Source organism: Watersipora subatra, chromosome 3 (assembly GCF_963576615.1).
Source record: "Watersipora subatra chromosome 3, tzWatSuba1.1, whole genome shotgun sequence".
Taxonomy (NCBI): Eukaryota; Metazoa; Bryozoa; class Gymnolaemata; order Cheilostomatida; family Watersiporidae; genus Watersipora; species Watersipora subatra.
Window position 1 is genome coordinate 64,079,684 of NC_088710.1, and position 19,149 is coordinate 64,098,832.

The 19,149-nt window shown below is 35.2% G+C and overlaps 2 protein-coding genes across 4 annotated transcripts in view; both read left to right on the top strand.

The window, feature by feature from the left end:
- Positions 1-65: 65 nt before the first annotated feature.
- LOC137389878 (protein NipSnap-like) lies at positions 66-14,466 on the top strand. The gene is made up of 8 exons (XM_068076029.1): positions 66-238; positions 5,515-5,651; positions 5,847-5,892; positions 9,916-10,007; positions 10,137-10,207; positions 10,538-10,678; positions 11,234-11,444; positions 13,952-14,466. Exons 1-8 carry the CDS (start codon positions 144-146, stop codon positions 14,014-14,016), a joined length of 858 nt encoding a protein of 285 aa, XP_067932130.1. The 5' UTR covers positions 66-143; the 3' UTR covers positions 14,017-14,466.
- A 723-nt stretch (positions 14,467-15,189) lies between these two features.
- LOC137392112 (bromodomain adjacent to zinc finger domain protein 2B-like) overlaps positions 15,190-19,149 on the top strand; it is a 29,098-nt gene continuing 25,138 nt past the window's right edge. For all 3 annotated transcript variants that reach the window (XM_068078736.1, XM_068078739.1, XM_068078737.1), the window contains exon 1: positions 15,190-15,237. The gene's annotated coding sequence lies outside the window, so the exon portion shown is untranslated. The remainder of the gene's footprint in view (positions 15,238-19,149) is intronic.

The window sequence follows — 19,149 nt, forward strand, 5'->3', positions numbered from 1 at the left end:
GATAGATCGTATCGGCTTTTGTTTCTGTCAACGTGCCTGTCAGTCTACGCTCGTTCAAAGACTGTTCATTTCCACCGTCTAAAACAGTTGTTTGCGTAGCAAAGGTGCTAACTAGAGTTGGCTTTCGCTAATACTTGTTACGCATGATCATTTTCGAAATGTCTTTAAATGCCATAAAGTGTATTGGTCGAGTCAACAGGAATTTGATGCAATATGCTAAGGTTGTGTCTCAAACAAGGTACATGCATCTATACGTATATCACCCGATTTTGTGTATTATTTAACCAATGATATACGGCACCCACTGTATATAGCTGGGTTGTATATCATTGATTTAACTGAATGTAGACCGGCTAGAGTTTTATACCCACTGTGTTGATGGAGGTAAAAACGAATAACCTTTGCTTTTATCATCATAAAAAGTTATATCGCAGTGTTACACGTATCTTCCAGTTTTGTGTAATATTGTAATAAATACTTATTGGCTAACAAGAGATTGATTGAAAGCAACAACTCCAAACTTTTACAAGTTAGACTTTAACTATAAGCCCGATGTTATAGATTTGCTGCACCTCTGATTAATCGATTGATTGCATTACTTAATTAGGATGCAACTCTTGACATAGCTATATAGTACATAGTGTGTACTCAGACGCAAGCCCAGAAAGTGCATACATCATGTTGCAGATAAAGTGCACATGTTCAATACTGCTTAACACAATTTTTATATCAAACCACGTGTTTTTAGCACGGCGCTTAATTGTGCAATTCTATACACTATTTGGATAATTCCTTTCACCCAGCAAATAGCAGAGCAGTTTTAGCTTTTTATGGTGTTTTATTATTGCTGTTATTAGTTTTAGCAGTTTTATGGTGAATTGTGCTTATTTTGCTCATCCTTCAACACCAAGTTGTATTTTGTGTGCACACCATCTGCTATACTTATGTGGAGAGACATGGGTCGATAAACTCCGCTCTGTGAAAAACTCTCAGCCAGCTTTCAGTCATCGCCTACCTCCCAGATTGTCTTATACACCTTGATGAGGTTTAATCATAACAGTTATGAAAGCTCCTACCACTTTTTTTAGATAGTCACAGCTGTATTGCTACAGTGACTAATGTGAATGAAAACCTTCTTGAGTAGCATTTGCCTCACTTACCAAAGTAGCAGAATAACTTTGACTAATGTAGTAGTTGAGAACAGCAGATAGCTGTAATCACCAGCAATAGCTCGACTGGGCTGAAGATGGTAATTGCTTCCTTTTGGCTTGAGAGCGCTGCTGAGACTGACATCAGCATTAAGCGCATAAAACTGGCGCGAGTATTTTCTTATCTTAATGAGGGATGTTGTGATTGATTTACTACAGTGGTAATGAACTTTGTTGAACTTACCTGACATTCCATGATCTTACGAACCCATAACAGAAAGTGATCAGTATAATAGTGTCCACAAAATGGTGTTAATAATGACTCGATTACATCAATAATGATTAATTCTTTTGTTGTTACTGTAGTGCTTACCGAGGTTTTAGTGACGATGTATCTGAGAAAATTGATCATCACAATCATCAGAACTACACTCCGATTTGAAGGCACTAAGGTCTAATTCATTGTTTTCAGATTCGTCCATAATGTGGTTTACAATCTGACATAAAAACTAAAGCGTTGGGATGAACGATGAGAAGACTCTCCAGGAACACCGTAGGCCTACGGCGTAATAATAGCCATTGTTTTGGCATATTGACGTCCGTTTTCTAATTCTACAGCTTTATGATTTTTTCTTTAAAACTTTAAAAGTGACACCATTGAAATAATTAATAACTGTATCCAACTAACATATTGCAATCAAAGTAGTCCCTTGTTTAACTTTATCTGATACTTCAACATATAGCGTATAGAAAAAATGGATTACCAAAAATGCTGAGGCCTACGATATTAATGTCACTTCACTCGAAGGATAGTGCAAAATATAAGCGACATTAGCATCGCGTCGCTCGTAAAAAGGTTAAATTTATCTTCCATAAATTCTGACGAGTTAGCTGAAAATCGAGTGCCACAATCTATTTAAACATCACCTCTAATAAGAAATTAAAAAATATTTCACTATGGCATTCAAATAGAGGTTTGGCAGTAGTTGAGGAAATTATAGTCAAAAGGACTCTGATCACAGACAAATGTTAGTCAAATTATAGTTGAGGATTAGTTATAGCATTATTACCTAGCATTGCAAATTGCAAATGTTATACCTAATGATCAAAGCATATCAAATAATGAGTATCATGGTCTAAGTGTTAAGATAAGCTGGGGTCTGGGAAGCTCAGTGATTTTGTGAGAGAACGTGAATAGTAAGTGAATTGTGTTATTAGTGTTATTGAAAGTGTTATTATTTCTGGATGTTACTTTTGTCTCTCCTATCAGTAAGAATTTTTTGGAAATACCCAGTGATATGCAATTCTGGGTATAAATCGCAGCAATAATACAATGCTTAACCCAGTGTATTGACACATCTCAGTCAAAAAATTTTTACTATTGTGAAGGGACCATTCATTGACAAGCTCTCGCATTTCCGTATCTTGGAAAAATGAATCTTCAACATACATGTACATCTCGTGAGTGGATAATTAGTGAATGAAAGTAGATAAAAATTGGCATTTGGTTAACACTAATAATGAAGAAGAGCGTGTCTTCTCCACAGTTGCCTGTGCTGCTAAGTTTTACATGTGTTTTATCAAAGTATTAATATTGGCAGTATGTAGACATGTAATTAAAATGTCGGGCTAGATACCCATTCTAAAATACTCAGGAAGAAAAACCAAATCCGCTTATAGATTGTTCATATGCAAATTTTATTTTACATTTTTATTAACTTTATAAACATACTAGATGAATGCCTGCCGTTGCTCGAGTAATATAAAAGTCTTTGCATTGTTATTTTTATTTAACAAATAAAACATTTACCGTTCTAACTTTCATATCATGAGAAAAGTGTTTTGGGAAGTTTAAATAAATTAAGAAAAAATAAATCACTGTAAAGGTTTGTAAACTTTGTCAAACAACTGTAACTTTCAAATTTCATATCATGAGAAAAATGTTTTGCGCAGGTCGAATAAATTAAGAAACAAAATAAAACAACTATAAAAGGGTTTAAATGTAAATGTGAAATAATTAGCAAGTAATGGTTAAATAGAGTTTGTTTTGCTACAATTATAATGAAAAATGATTGGACAATGATACAGTTTGATACGAACTGAGAAACCAAAATAAAAATATTAATCATGCTGGATTAATAATAGCAATAATTAGTGCTTAAAAGTGTGTGTATAAATGTTACTGTTGCGGCAGAAGCTATCCATCAAGACTTGGAATACGATGATATTGTTACCTCTCGATATTGGTACAAACGTACAGTTGAGACATCGGGCTGTCTTTGCCTGGTACTTTGTCTGACCGAAGGGAGAGAGAATGTAGAGGCTATTCCTACTCGAGATAATACGATTGTCCACGTGAAAAGAATATATATAGCCTTTACAGATCTGACAAACAAACATTAGGAAAAACCAGAAATAGTATTGTAACGGCACATTTGAAATTGAAATGACCATTTAAAAATTACAAATTAAAAAAATAGGTAATGGCAGCCAAAATTAATTTAAAAAAAAAAAAATGCAAAAGATGATATTAATTAATAATAAAAAGTGCACATTTAGCGTGTGCAATCGCGAGAAGGATATAGAGTATGTATAAAAGCTATGGAATCATAAGAGCCTTCTTAGACTGGTGGTTATACAATTGGCTTACAAATATTTAGTGACATTCTTCATGAGTACAAACCCACGATGCAACGGATATTTCATTCCATTATTTTAATAGCTATAGCTGGACACAACGAGGTACAAAATCACAGAAAACGCACAAACCTTTGAGATTTATATGTAGAGACTATCTGTTGTATTCAAGTATAGAGAAGACTGGGTTTCTATGGTGTTCTCTAGCTATTCTAATTTTGGTTAAAGCCATATATGGGTTTTCATGATCAAGAAACATACATGTATGAAGTCGATCCATATTTTGCAAATGTGGCAGTCTAACTGCTGCGTTACCAACTGTGTAATAAAAAAAATTAGGCGTGTCCTATCTTAATTGATTTGTAAAATGATGTATGATAAAAAATTCTCTTATTTTCATAGTAAGGCTTAGTTTATACATTATTGAATCTAGGGTTTTACATCTAAGAATTAAAAACATCAGTTGTCTATAATCAGCTCGATGTAACTATTCCATCAAATGAGATATTCAATCCTTGATTTGCCACTAAATACCATTAAAGGCAAATCAATTAATATTTCTTGTTTCAATCCAACTCGCCTTGCGAACCACAAATTATTTTCTTAAGCCAAAGGTTTCTTCCATTTTACCAAATCCATTAGTTTGAATAACTAGGTGCTCGCTAGTTAATCAGTCTAAAAGCAACAATGTTAAAATTACTAACACCAGAGCGGCCATGAAATTGTAAATAATTTTTTTATTTAGCAAAGAGTAAATATTCAGAGTTGAAAACTGCGACCAATCGAGGCATCATGTGTAAATGTATTGGCAGAATTTATGCGTAATTAATTTTCTACTATCTTTAACAACACTTTCAGCATTTACTTTGTTCTCCATAGTTTAATAGTTTTATCATATATAAAAAAATCTGTGACTATAAAACATTATTACCGTATATTATATTATGTATATTATACTTGTATACAATCATAGAATTATAGTCTGTGCTGCTATTTGGTTGTCAGTTAGTTTCAAGATTTAACAGCTGTTACCAACAGTGATGCCGCCGGTAATTTCAACATGTATGAGGCTAGCCAAAGTTTAGGAAACAAAGTTGATCTATTATTTTATTTATAGGTTATCATTCTCATCAAGTTTTGTGTTTCCAAATGCTGCTTTGGGTTCAGGATTTATTTGGCTTATCTTATCTTCTTCTTCTATATATATATTTCTCAAAATATGTAGTACGCATTCCGGCTATAGATATAATTAGAACAGCGGAGCTGGACAACAATGCAGATGCAAAGTCATGGCTTACCATCATTAGAAGCCTAGCCTTATTAACTAGCTTAGTGGAATTTTCCAATGGTAATATGCCAGGCTATTAGCTTGAAAGGTACAGTTGTTTGACAAAGTTTTAAAACCTTCACAGTTGTTTTTATTTTTCTCTCAATTTATTTCAACTACGCAAAACACTTCTCTCATGATATGCAGTTTGAAAGTAAGAATGGGAAATGTTGTTATATGGTAAATACAAATCAATTTTCCATCCAAAGACTTTTTATTACCCAGGCGGCAACGCGGGGTGGTACAGCTAGTTAGTTAATATAATGTAGACGTATTATTGTTCTGTAGTATTCTCTGAAAATTAAAATCATTTGTAGACAGAAATATGAAAAAATTGATTGCACAATCTTATATCATCACTAGAGACCATTTTGCGCGTACATTTACATTGACACCTTACAGATGCTTCTCCGGCACTCCAGCATTGACGACCGATTCTTGGTTCAAGAAGATTATACCCTCTCGTCAACCAATGGACACCCCGAGTGAAACACAGTCTAAACTGCTGTCAGAACTCGACAGCGTCTATGAGCTACAATGTGAGTTAGAAATGGAAATAATGATTGCTTTGACTTACGTAGCGGATGCTTAGAGAGGTAATTAACATCCAGGGATTTGCTGATGTTATTGTACTGTTGGCAATACCTCATCTTTATACATGGCATCTGTCTTCAGTAGCCAGCTGAAATTTATTTTATCATGTTATAGCGTGTCTGTCTGGTGGCTTGTTGTAGTCCATAAAGTCAAGCCTGAGAACATGCTGACTTACCTGACACAGTTGTAAGTTGCTAGCATTTCCTAGTGCCATCTAGCTGTAAGTAAACCATTATTCATTCACTTACGCTGCCTATACCTTTATAGTTTTTTGTTATATTGGACATCGTGTTGGTAGCAGTAGAAAATAGTCACTTTTAGTGTCAGAGTGTTAAAAAAATAAAAGTTTTAGAAGATAATCTAATCCCACGACCAAACGAGCGGATGCGAAGTTTGAGAGTTTTTATGATAAATGCATGGGTACACAACTTACAAAAATTATTCATCAACAATGAGACGAACCCTTGTCTTGAAATCTCATCAACAAATTTAACCATCGTTTTGTAGAGTCGTTAAAGTATAATAACGATACAAAACACATATAAGCCTATTTAAATATATTACCAAGTCTTTGTATACCGTCGGCATTATCTTAAAACTTACCCATCTGATCGTATTATACACAAATAGACAAATTAATTTGGCTGAAATTCTTCACAAAATGCTTGACAAGTTTGGTTTAATAAAAGTTAAGACCGGAAATTGAAACGCCGAGCGACAAAGAATAGAATGATTAAGTCGTGCGCATTTCATGGAAAAATAACGTGCACATTTCAACCAGTCTGTAGCATTGTCGAATTGCCGAAGGTTTCTGTAATTAACGTAGGAGTACTGAAATCATTTCATGAAAGTTTCATTTTTGCCGATTTCAAAGTAACTGACATTTTAGTCACTCTTGGTATTCTAACTGATGTCCATCGCAGTGTAAGTAAAGGAAATGACGATGATTTTTTTTCTAACAATCCTAATGAGGTTATTACAATATTTAATTATAAGTTTGGATGACTACAGAACAATGACTACGTAGTACAGATTTTCTAAATATCTATATAAATATCACAACTTTTTGATATAGCTATGACGTTTTGAAATGTAAACGAAATTGTGCATTGGTTTTATATTATTACTACATTAATAATATTGGTTATTCTAATAATATCAGTACATTTTACTTCTAATATTGGCCAATATTGCATTTCTCCTATTGCAGGGGGAGAGATATAAACACATAATCTTTTCCTTTCATTATTGCTATTTGTTGTATATAATAACACCCAGTACATTACAGCTACCATTGCAGTTATCCTATTGCACTGCAGTGCCATTTGACTGCTAATATTGCATTTCTCAACCATCAGTACCCTTTCTTTTTTCCAATATCTCTTTGGTCGTGGGCTGTATGACAGGGGAATTTCTAGTAATATAAAAAGTTATGGGTAAACTATTTGTTTGTTATTGCTTAACAAGACTGATATTGAACTCATATTATTAGGTATATTTTTGATACTTATGATTACCCTTAATATATATACATATATATATATACTTGTTATATGTGTCTGTTATATATATTGTGGGCAAAGCAGGGGTACATCATAACAAAGGCTAGGATTCCTTGTGACAAAGGAGAACGGGATTTTTGGAATAAACATTGATCTATATGCCTTTATTTATATCTATGTATTTAGCTATTTACTCATCTACATATTTATATATTATCTTTTTTTTCATGTGTTTATCTATTATTTATGTATTCATCTATGTATGTATTTTTTATATGTATTTTTTGCATATTTGTCTATACTTCATATATGTGTCTGTTCATGTATTTATGATGGATAAGTAGTCAGGCCTACTGCTGAAAGGCCCTGAAATGTATGGCGTGTTATAAATAAATTTAATTACTTAACTGTACATAAAATAAGAAAAAGACAAGTACAATTAACCCATTCCATTACTCTAATCATTATCTATGTATTTATATATATTATCTGTGCATTTATTTATGTTTTTTTCTATTATTTATGCCCCTCCTTATTTTTTGAAGAACTTCAGTTACCCAAAGATTTATTTTTCTGTCTAGCACAATTTATCCGTTAGAATGTTTTCATTCGCAAGAACCTACAACAAGGTTGGCTCGGTTTAAACCAATTGTTTAAACCAGCCGAAAGAACTGGTTTTTTCAGTTTTTTCATTATTTTTTGTGAAAAACATAATATTTTAAGCTCCTAGTGGTTCGCGTGCGATAGATGCAATTATATGTAATTATCAGCTGTGGAAGTTTATTTAGGACACAGTAGTAAATTGATGGCAGAGCTCAAGTTGAAACTACATGAAATCCTAGCACAACAATGAATTAGCGAATTTCATTTTCATTTGCTTTTAGCAAGTGATATAATGATCTCTTTAATGATGAAATGTGAACTATGTGAAATATACTAATCCAATCATCGTCTTTAATAAAGAATGAATACTTTCTCAAGTCTGGCCAGGGAGGAAGGATTACTTATAATTAGAAATTAAAACAAAAAAATCCTTTTGGGCAGAAGCTTTGTTTGCAAACTAATATTTCATTTATTGGGCACAAGCCAAAGTAGTTGGATTGTTAGAATTCAGTTTATCAAGTTTTTTGTGTTTTGAAAAGTTAGTTGTGTCTCAAATTTCTAACACGCCTCGCAAACAAGATCCCATTTGGCAGTTTTTCACTCGAACTGCAAAAGGCAAAGGTTTCAAGGCAAAATGTAATAGGTGGGCTGTCGTAACGCAAGGTCACGCAGATAGGCTTAAAGCTCACGTAGCAAAATGTCAAGCTGAAAACACCAACTTAGACAGTGATGCTAGAATTCAGGTGGTAGAAGTTGAGTCATCTGCCACTGCTCCAAACAGTAGCAATGCATCTGCATTACAGTAGCAATGCTCTGCTCTACACTACCACACGACTAATCACTTGGATTAAAATTTCTACTTATACATAGAGCTGTATGTAAAATATTCACTTTGTCATAAGATTTATGCTCTGTATTTCATCAACCATGTTTGATTAGAGACTCATTTCGAAATTTCCATGTTTTCTCTTTTTTCCCATAACAACTCTCACAGTACCATCTTTAACAGATGATTTCACATATGTATGTTCAATACTCAATCATGCAGCTAAAGTAAGGGATGTTAATTAGACTTAAAATTGCAAAAACCTTAGTAAAATTATAAAAACCATAAAAACTGGTTTAAACCATAAAAACTGGTTTAGACCAAAAAAACCTGGCTTTTTCATAAAAACCATGATTTTTTCCAACCCTGACTTACAACTTTGTCAGAAACATGAAACTTTTCCTTTTGTGATGAAATGCATCTCATTTATTGGCTTATCTTCATATTCCAGTTAACTTACAGATGAGTTTGTATATAGGTCATATTCTACGGAGGAGTTTGCATATAGGTCATATCCTACGGATGAGTTTGTTTATAGGTCATATCCTACAGATGAGTTTGTATATAGGTCATATTCTACGGATGAGTTTGTATATAGGTCATATCCTACGGATGAGTTTGTATATAGGTCATATCCTACGAATGAGTTTGTTTATAGGTCATATCCTACGAATGAGTTTGTATATAGGTCATATTCTACGGGTGAGTTTGTATATAGGTCATATCCTACGGATGAGTTTGTTTATAGGTCATATCCTACAGATGAGTTTGTATATAGGTCATATTCTACGGATGAGTTTGTATATAGGTCATATCCTACGGATGAGTTTGTATATAGGTCATATCCTACGAATGAGTTTGTTTATAGGTCATATCCTACGAATGAGTTTGTATATAGGTCATATCCTACGGATGAGTTTGTATATAGGTCATATTCTACGGGTGAGTTTGTATATAGGTCATATCCTACGGATGAGTTTGTATATAGGTCATATCCTACGAATGAGTTTGTTTATAGGTCATATCCTACGAATGAGTTTGTATATAGGTCATATCCTACGGATGAGTTTGTTTATAGGTCATATCCTACAGATGAGTTTGTATATAGGTCATATTCTACGGATGAGTTTGTATATAGGTCATATCCTACGGATGAGTTTGTATATAGGTCATATCCTACGAATGAGTTTGTATATAGGTCATATCCTACGGATGAGTTTGTGTATAGGTAATTCATAGTTCATTCGTAGGTCATTCGTAGGTCATTTGGTTATCTAGTGGGAAGTTTGTGGATCTGATGGATGAGAAGAACACAGGCGCCCAGCTGATGGCAAGCTTCACTGTTATGATTGGAGACCAGGATGAAGCCAGTAAGCTTCCCTTTTTTCTACTTGACCCATGAGCATTGTTCCGATCTACCTATATTCCCATGTTATTAAGCTTGTGTAAAAGTTCTTCCTGTTGCTGGTTACTTTTAGAATGCGCTTTCTATGTTGTAGTACATCTATGGAAATATAAAGGAGGCTACGCAGCATACAACAAGGCTTTGATGGCATACAGAACTGATCCTGTAAATATTTTTTTGGTTTTTACGTGCAGAAGCCTTGAAATGTTAAAACAGAAACTTGCTGTTGTTTTATCCCTTCTGTTGATGAAATATATATTTAATACGATAAATCACAGTTGACAAATCGAATATGAAAGCTCCTTTATCTGTCCATATCTCAAGGCCATTTATATGACAATTATATAATTCTTGGGGGCCTTGTCTTTAGTACTTTTGAGTACTAAAATTTGCTATTTTTAGTATGTTAGTACTTTCAGATTTATGTATTTTCTTTGCTGTCTGATACACGTACTCATAACTAATAGAAATTATTCTGCTCTTCCATACTTGCAGGATATCCTGGAGTACAGGCTTGAAAGAAACTCCATGCTAAGGTCTAGATATAATCAAATACTGCTTAGATTTGGGTTCTGGGAATTCAAACGAGACAGAGAGCCAAATAACATGTACGAGCTGAGAAGTTATGATTTGAAGGTAATGTTCACTAGAGTTAACTGAAGAGTGAGGGCTTGCAGGTGCTGTTCTCTTGAGCTCACTGAGTAGTAATGGCAATGTTCAGTATGGCTTGCTGTTGTAGCATAAAAATGTTGAGTAATGCAGTTGAAATGAATTGATAGAGTTAACAGGATGATATGGTTGACCTGTGGTCAGTATACAAGTCACATAACTGTATCAACTTTATCTGCCTAGTTCATAAATTGTAAGGAATGTTCCTTGAATGTAAAAAATCCTTATGAAAATCAAATTATAACGTATTGGAAACTATAGTCTTCTAGTATTGAGTATTCCGCCAGTGTAGCGCAGTGTATTCATGAAAGAAAAGGCATCTACAAGTTAGTTGTTTACTTGACCACATGTGTTAAACAGATTCAAATCTTGTTACATGTATAATTATGTAATTGTGTAAACTGTATCAAAATACAATGCACGTACATGTTGCGGTGTAGACCAGCTCAAGGTATTCTATGGTCGGTAAATTATTTGTCATATATTCCAAAATACTGACAGAATATGCACTTGTGGTTGAAGGCAGGATCTATGATAGAGTGGGGCAATCACTGGGCTCGCGGCCTTAAACACAGACAAGGCAACAACGAGGCTGTCTGTGGCTTTTTCTCTCACATCGGAAATCTCAACCAGTGTCATCATCTCTGGGCTTATAAAGACTTGCAGACACGGAAGGAGACGCGAGATGCTGCATGGCAGCGCCCTGGTTGGGATGAGAATGTTAGATACACAGGTAGGTACCTCTGAGTGATTGATATTACACATTCACTCATCCACAGTCTAGATCACTCCACAACTCTGTGTTAGATTTTATGTACATTCATTGCTGAGTGTATCACTGTGTTTCCTTGCTTTGATTGGGTTCGGAGTTGTCCATTGTCGATAAATTTACACCTTACCGTTTTAACAATTTGGAGTTGTACTGTATAGATCTTTCCAAGATTACTCAATGTGTTCCTCAAAATAAAACTCATTAAAGTAGACTCGGTTACGGGTCACGGTCACTTTTCAATTCATGCATAGCCAACTAGCTGCACTAACTAAGCCAGGGATGCCTGATCGCATTGCTAAGATATCTTTACCTCCAGCGGGGAAGGCTTAGTCTAGGATTATTGATTTGGATCCGTCAGCTCGTTTATGATGTCGAATAGTACTCTTGCAACGAATTTACAAATTGAGTGAAATGGCGTCAAATGCGTCTGGATTTTACTGTCCATGATTTAGAGTGAACACAACTCCAAGCCCATTCGAAGCATGTAAGCACATTGTATGAGTAGTTGTTAAAGGTTGACTTGCAATAAAATTCACATTAAAGTTATTTGGTATCAAAAGATTCACCATGTCTTACTTTGTTGTGTTGTAGGTGCCAAATATGTGGAAATGTGATTACAAGCTCTTAAAAGCTCAAAAACATGCTCAAAAAGCTCAGCGTTTTTGAGTTTTTAAGAGCTTGTAATCACCTTTCCACGTACATGTATTTGGCACCTACAACACAACAGAGTAAGACATGGTGAATCTTTTGGTACCAAATAACTTCAATGTGAATTTTATTGCAAGTCAACCTTTTAACACTCACTATATATAGGACAAACCGTTGCATGCATGCTCCCGGCTGAACAGCTTTTTTCACTTGTCTGTGAAAATGGTTCTGAACAGAGTTAAAAGTGTTAATACTTTCCTTCAGTCTCCAATTTTTTTGAAGCATTTTTCATGCCCTCCTCGGATATAGTCACTTATGGAAATTGTCATTTTCCACAAGAAGTATCTCTGACATCTGTAAACATACATGTGTCAGATAGTTTGGGGTTTTTGTTTATTCAAACTGCACAGGTATCATACTGTTATAGATCTGTCATTTCTGAAGTACATTCATTTCAGCTTCTATTTACTTGCTGATGTAGAATGTAAAACTCTGTTGTTAGTGTTAGCTAGTGTTGTCTTCTCTTTCTTGCTAGCCATGATTGGTATAGAATGATGATTTCTATCAATAGAATCCTGCAGCAATCGTTTTGGTTATTTAAAGATGGCGTTTTATGGAACTTGAAAGCGCCTCACGTGCCTCACTAAACTACAGAAACAAATGACACACATTTTGCTTCATAACTTTTTGAAGAGTATTAGGTTGCCTGCAGAGATTGCATGCTGTCATCAATGATATAAAACCCCCCACAAGGGTAGGCGAAGGCTATCATATGGGTGGGGTTTAATGATCGAGCTCTGTTGGGATAAACTCGAATGTAGCATCAGAACAAAGAAATATGCTGAACAAAGCCCTTTGCAAATTTACAAATATTATGAACACTTGGTGTTATTCTACTGATCTGTTGGTTTCGTTTTGTTGTCAAAAAATATAGTTGCCCAATATTGTCACCGTTATGATCAGTCAGTTGCCATTCACAAGCATTTGTGATATTAATAGTCACCATTGTGAAATCGTCCAAATTAGGTTTTATATTTAGATTTAGAGTATTAAAACTACACTGCACAGCTTTGCCTGCTGTCCCATCTTATTGGCCAGGTCAAACGATGTGACAACGATGAAAGACTGTCATTTTATATTAGGGGTGGCAAAATATTAATCAAAAATTAGAGGAAAAAGGACATTGTTCGGGTGATTTTGGGTAAATTATATTTAACTTTAAGCATATATTACAACCCTTAATAATCTCAAAATTGGTAAAAATAGGTAATTTGAAATGTTTTATTTTCCATGGATCAATTTTTCTGGTTAGGTATTACCCCTAAACTGTAGTATTTCAAGGTTCACTATTGTGAACCGCTGGGGCTACTGACTGAATGAGCTAATGTCACGATAACAGCGAGTCGTGTTTTCAAAAACCTAACAAGGCGACGCGACTGCCCCGCCAGAACTGTGTTAGCTCCGAGGCCCAGGCTAGCACAACCCCAACAGAGCTCGATCATTAAACCCCGCCCATATGATAGCCGTTGCCTATCCTTGTGGGGGTGTTTATATCATTACTGTCATGTAACCTATACTCAAACTATCAACCCCACAATCTGGGTATTCGCTGACGTTGCTGAGCACCATTTCTTAATTTTTGAGGTGGTTTGTATGTGAAAAAGGGTTGTGTGTGTGCGTGCTCCAGTCTCGTGGAGATTTTTCAATAATTTTCTTGGTTTTTGCAAGTTTATACCATTTTTTCAATTATGATTTCGTTCAAGTTCAACTGTTCACAGACTTTTACTCAATGAGTGAGTCATTCTGTTTTTCACTTTCAGTGCCCCTCATCAGGAACCATCAGTCTAGAATTCTCATACCTACTCCATCTTCTCCTCTACAGTAACTCATATAGATTCTACCAACTACCTGCATGATGTCAAAGGCTACACGGCTATATCTATGCATGCAGGAAGAAATTCTTCAATGTTATTTTTCAGTGAATTTTGCAGCCTTTCGTATCAATGAGTTTGCAAGTTTCTTTGTGACTGGGTTGGCTCTGAGTTGTTCACAGATTTCCATCACTTTCACAGAATTATGATGATAAGGAGGATGATCTGGTTTATTAAGAAACTGGTGGTTTTTATTTTTCAGCCTGGTAGTTCAGTAACCTATTCAGCTGATGCTTGTATGTTCGAAATACCTCAATAACCTACGTTATGCCGTTTTGTTGATGTGTTTTTTAAGCACAGGGTGCTCAAATGTATATAAAATTGGCAAGAATAGAAGACTTGTTTTCTCTATAGCTTTTTCATCTTTGGTAGACTTGAGTTATTCACATGGCTTCTTTGAAAGATATTAACTCTCTCAATTTATTGACTTGAGCTTTCAAAGCATCACACTTGGAATGGTTCGTATAACTAATCAATGCAGATCCTTTAGATTCATCGAATTTTTAGCTTTTTGTCAGTAATACTAAGCTTGCTCCTTCATACATTCTTGACTTTGACATTATATGCCATGTGATCTGTAGATACCAGTTGGTTTAAATTTTGTTGCTTCTGATTAAGATCATGCAGAACTTGGAAAAAATTATTGGGTTTATTATTTCTTGTACTGAACTACATTTTAAAACTATCCAGTCTAGAGTTGAAATTTACTTACACCGAGATAGCTGTACACAATACATATTTTGCATGTGGAAAAATCCTTATTTTTATTGCATTATGTTGTATTAAAAAAGTGTCTGTCAGAGATACAGATGCTTAGGCTTAGCACTTCATGCTCTGTAAGTTGCCTGTACAGCCAATGCGATATTGGTGTTATTTTTAGTGCTGCAAGCTTGTTCTCCGTGGAACAGCAGTTTTCCATTGCTAGTTTTAATGTTAGAGTTGTCTTCTTCGAACATCGGACAGCACTAAATCAGATCCGGTGAATCATTCGCTCAGATGATAATTAGAATTCAGTCTTCTATAATTTTACGAACATCTACACTACGTTCTATAATCTATATATTATTACGGCTAAGGCTATTTGAATGTCACGACTGTAGGCTCAGCTTACATTCTGTGAGTTAATTATAAATAACAACGTTTTCTGGAGCAGGACGCGTCGAATACTTTTAAAGGTGAGATTTCATTGGTGTTATGCTAATGTGTACTAATTAATAATTAAAAACGCTACTTCTAGGTTGTTAGAAAATAATTCTTCAGGCAACGACAATGGAGAGCTTCCGTTGCATAGTTTGCCAGATTATATTGCTCACTCTTCGTAATCTCTTGTGTTCTTTCAATGAGTGTCAGTGTCTTAAATGTGAGAGTTGAACACATTTTGTGCTTTTCAACTCTTTGGTTAATCTTTCACCATTGAACGTCGGTAGCTGTTGTATCTAACTTTCTTTTTTACTATGTGCAGTCAACATTTAAGCGAGGGTAAAAACCCGATGCTTGAAACCATCTTGGCCTACAAGAATACATGAAACTCGATCTTACTTGTCCGAAATTTGGAATAGCTATTACTATTAAATTAGTGGTTTCATCAAGAGTTTTGTTAGCAAGCTAAATTAAAAATTGCACAATGCTTGTTTTGCTTTTACCAAATTTGTTTTCATTTGGTTCACTGACGATTGGTACACTCAACATGAGCTGCTGAACGTTTTTTCCCAAATTTGAATAAAATTGTTTTATTTAAACTATGTGATGTTTTACTTGTATCGATTTCAATGCTTGAAATAATATATATACCGTGTATTTGATAGATTTAAGCTATTCTCAACAAATATCCGGATTTTATCTCTCGCTTACTATGCTAAGAAAATAGCTTAATAGCTAAGATTTTTTAATAGTTCAAACATGTAATTTGAATGCAAGATAACTCAATAAGCCTAACTCTACTAGCATTAATTTCAATTATTAGACAAGCAAGAACTATTTTATTATATCTCATTAATATTATTGTTAGTACTATTCATGCAATTGTTAATAATTACTAGGTTCATTTGGCTGTACATATTTGCAACCTGTACATGTTGGTTATCTTATTGAGAATTGTGGTGTTTCTCAGCAGTTAAGCTGTCGTGCAGTTGTTTGTTGTCAACAAGTTTGTTGGATCCTTGACCAGTCAAAGCTCCATAAGGCTACACAGCCACACTGTTCCTAATTCATTTTAACCATTATAACATACTACCTATATGCATGCTAGGAGTTGCTATGAAAGCCTTTAAATCACGTAGCCATTCTGCAGTCAACGGATTGCTATGCATATGAATTCGATGATTTATATTGTAATGGAAGAGAGTGCAGAAGAGTAATGAATACGTAATCATTTACATAGGCTTAAGTGTTTGTTACTCTATTGACTAGTTTTCTGAGTGTTAGTAGCAGCCATGCAGACAATGAAACCACCTATTTACATTTCATTTCACCGTACCTTATTAGACAGACTAATAGACAGTTACTGCGTGTACAGAGCCGTGCAATACATAATATGCTACACGCGTGTTTGGCGATACATCATTGACAGGCGCCATACTATTGCTTGTCAATCCATTCTCTGTAGCATTTTAGCTGCATTGCTATTTCTTACCAGTAGGTTAGCCATCCAAGCATCATCGTCAATTCGTGCTTATCACATCCCGCTTGATCTAGTTATACCTGTCATGTTATATACGCAGTCTATTGATTTGATATGAGTCCTGTTAGTTGCATGTTAATTGCTCTTTGTACAAAACAGTTAACATATTTATAGCAAAGGAACTGAACAGTAAAGTTGCACTCCTTATACATGAGTTTATCTGTTACCTACAGTTAAGCAGGTTTTCTTTTCTCAAGGAATCAGTTGAGCAGGTGTTCTTTTTGGTAATGTTGTGAGTCAGTTTTAACATTTATTCAAACGTTTATGATAAGTTGTGTGACTAACTGCATAGTGTCTGCTGATAAAACTACAAAAGTAGGTAAATAGCTGATTCTGCTGGACTGCTCTCATCGGCCTCCTCCCTCTAGTCTAATGCATGTTGGTAATGTTTGTGTTATGCTATACATGACTGCATTTGGCATACGTTTCAAGGGACACTATTAGCATTTGTTATGCATTGTTTTTGACCTAGCCGTTTCAATGAAACATCTCATAATCTTGGCTTGTTGTCATTCAAACACAGCTCTAATAGTAGTGCTGAGTTCCCTTCTTTGCTGCCAGTAGTACCTCCTCGTCTGCGCGTCTGCTCGCTGTCAACAATTGAGAACTGTAGCCTACTTGTTAGTTGTATCACTCTAAAATATTGCTAGCTTAAAGGCATGCTAAATTTTTGTGGTTGTAAGTGTACAACTGCTGTTTGCTCTCATCTCTAATCTAGATTTTAAATTTTCTTAGGTTAATCAAATGTTGCCTATATGATGTCTGATTCCGCTATGTTCTCACAGCTGAGTAGTACTCGGTCATCCCTGAATGACATGCAGTGCCAGTGTCTGGGCTTGTTGTTAAAACTAGAAGGTTGTTGAATCGCAATGACTGGCTGTCATTTTTGAGCAAGCCACAAAGTTGGAGCTAGCAAGCAGGCGCGTGAAATCCTAAAGGGTGTCTGCATTCTAGCACAGGTCCGCACACTCAGTGACATGAGATTACGTATGCAGACATAATTATTAACTCGCGTTTTTCAAATTTTTTTGAAATAGCTTATGTATCAAGAATATTGAAATTCCTAATGAAACTTGACCAAAGTTGCTGATCAATGTAGTGAACTGTTACTTATGTTTACGGTTTCAGTACACTAACCAAGTCCATTAGGAAAATCTGTTATCAATAAACCCAAACTTTCTTGTCCAACTTTTTAATGAATCATGGGCTCAGCCATCCTTACTTTTGACTGTTAATTACAAATTTATAACAATTCTTTGTCATTGCCGCTTAACTTCCATAGCCTTAGGAATGTGTACAAAATGCAGTGTGTGCGCAGATGTTTTCCTAGTCTGATTCTGATCTACATTAACTTCTCAAAGCAGATGCTGGTCAGGTAGTTATTCTAATTTCGCCATTTTTAACCATTCAGAAAGATGCCTTCACACATGTCTATCTAAATGTCTTGTTGGTAAAATATGGCCAAAAGGCCATTGTGCAATACGTTTAGAATAAACTGTATCCTTTATACCCTGTTAATTATCTCAAAAGTTTAAATTTGTGTCGCTCAATCTAGCCATAGTAAATGTTGATAGAATACAAACAAAATGGCATAACTGGTTGACAATATTGTTATAACAGAATATAACCTACTACATGCCAGCTTTCATACATCTATCATCATTAGATGATAAGTTACACTTTGAGATTACACAGACTTTTGTGTCATAAGTTAAGTATTTTTAGTGTGCATTTTGTTGGGTAACTGTTCCAGAGCTATGCCTACTCCTGACATCAATATAACCTCATTTTGTCCTGTGAAGTTGTCGGAGAAGGAATGCTTTTTCATGCAGTGTTATAATCTAACAGACATGCTGGTGTGCAGCGCATCTTCCTAGTAGCCCACAACGCCTGGCCTACAAACAACGGGTTTATGTTGAATTCCCAAAAAATGCTATTGGTGGTGACAGGAAAGATATACAACCGTAAGTTGCTCTCTGCAACTGGACATGTCTCCAGTCGTCGAGGTCCCTTGCCAATGGACTCAGACATGTCCAGCCAACATAACAGAGCCGTTGTTTGTCCAAAAATGTTATTAAAAAACGTGCCCAGTCTCTGCTTGCTGTAAGCTAAGCAGACATACTTGACTTTTGAGGTCTTGCTCACACCTATGCTGCAATATGCAGTTCATCCGTGCATTGCCTTAAAGTGTGGTGAAAAGAGTTTAGAGATGATAGGGCAGAGGCCTTAGTGACAATGGCAGTCGTTATTCTGGCCGAATGAAATATTGACAAATGTCACCCGCAGACGATTAGACTGTTAGGATTGCTGTGCATAGCTAGTGAGCTAAACAAAGGCAACAAGTATATGCCACTCGCTCGGCTGATAGTAGTACGCATAAATTACATTTCTATATCTCACTCGGTCG

Coding starts and splice junctions, on each gene's coding strand:
- LOC137389878 (XM_068076029.1), top strand. CDS start 144: ATGATCATTTTCGAAATGTCTTTAAATGCCATAAAGTGTATTGGTCGA. Junction 10,008..10,136: donor TGGAGACCAGGATGAAGCCA/GTAAGCTTCCCT, acceptor TCTATGTTGTAG/TACATCTATGGAAATATAAA. Junction 11,445..13,951: donor TGAGAATGTTAGATACACAG/GTAGGTACCTCT, acceptor TTTCACTTTCAG/TGCCCCTCATCAGGAACCAT.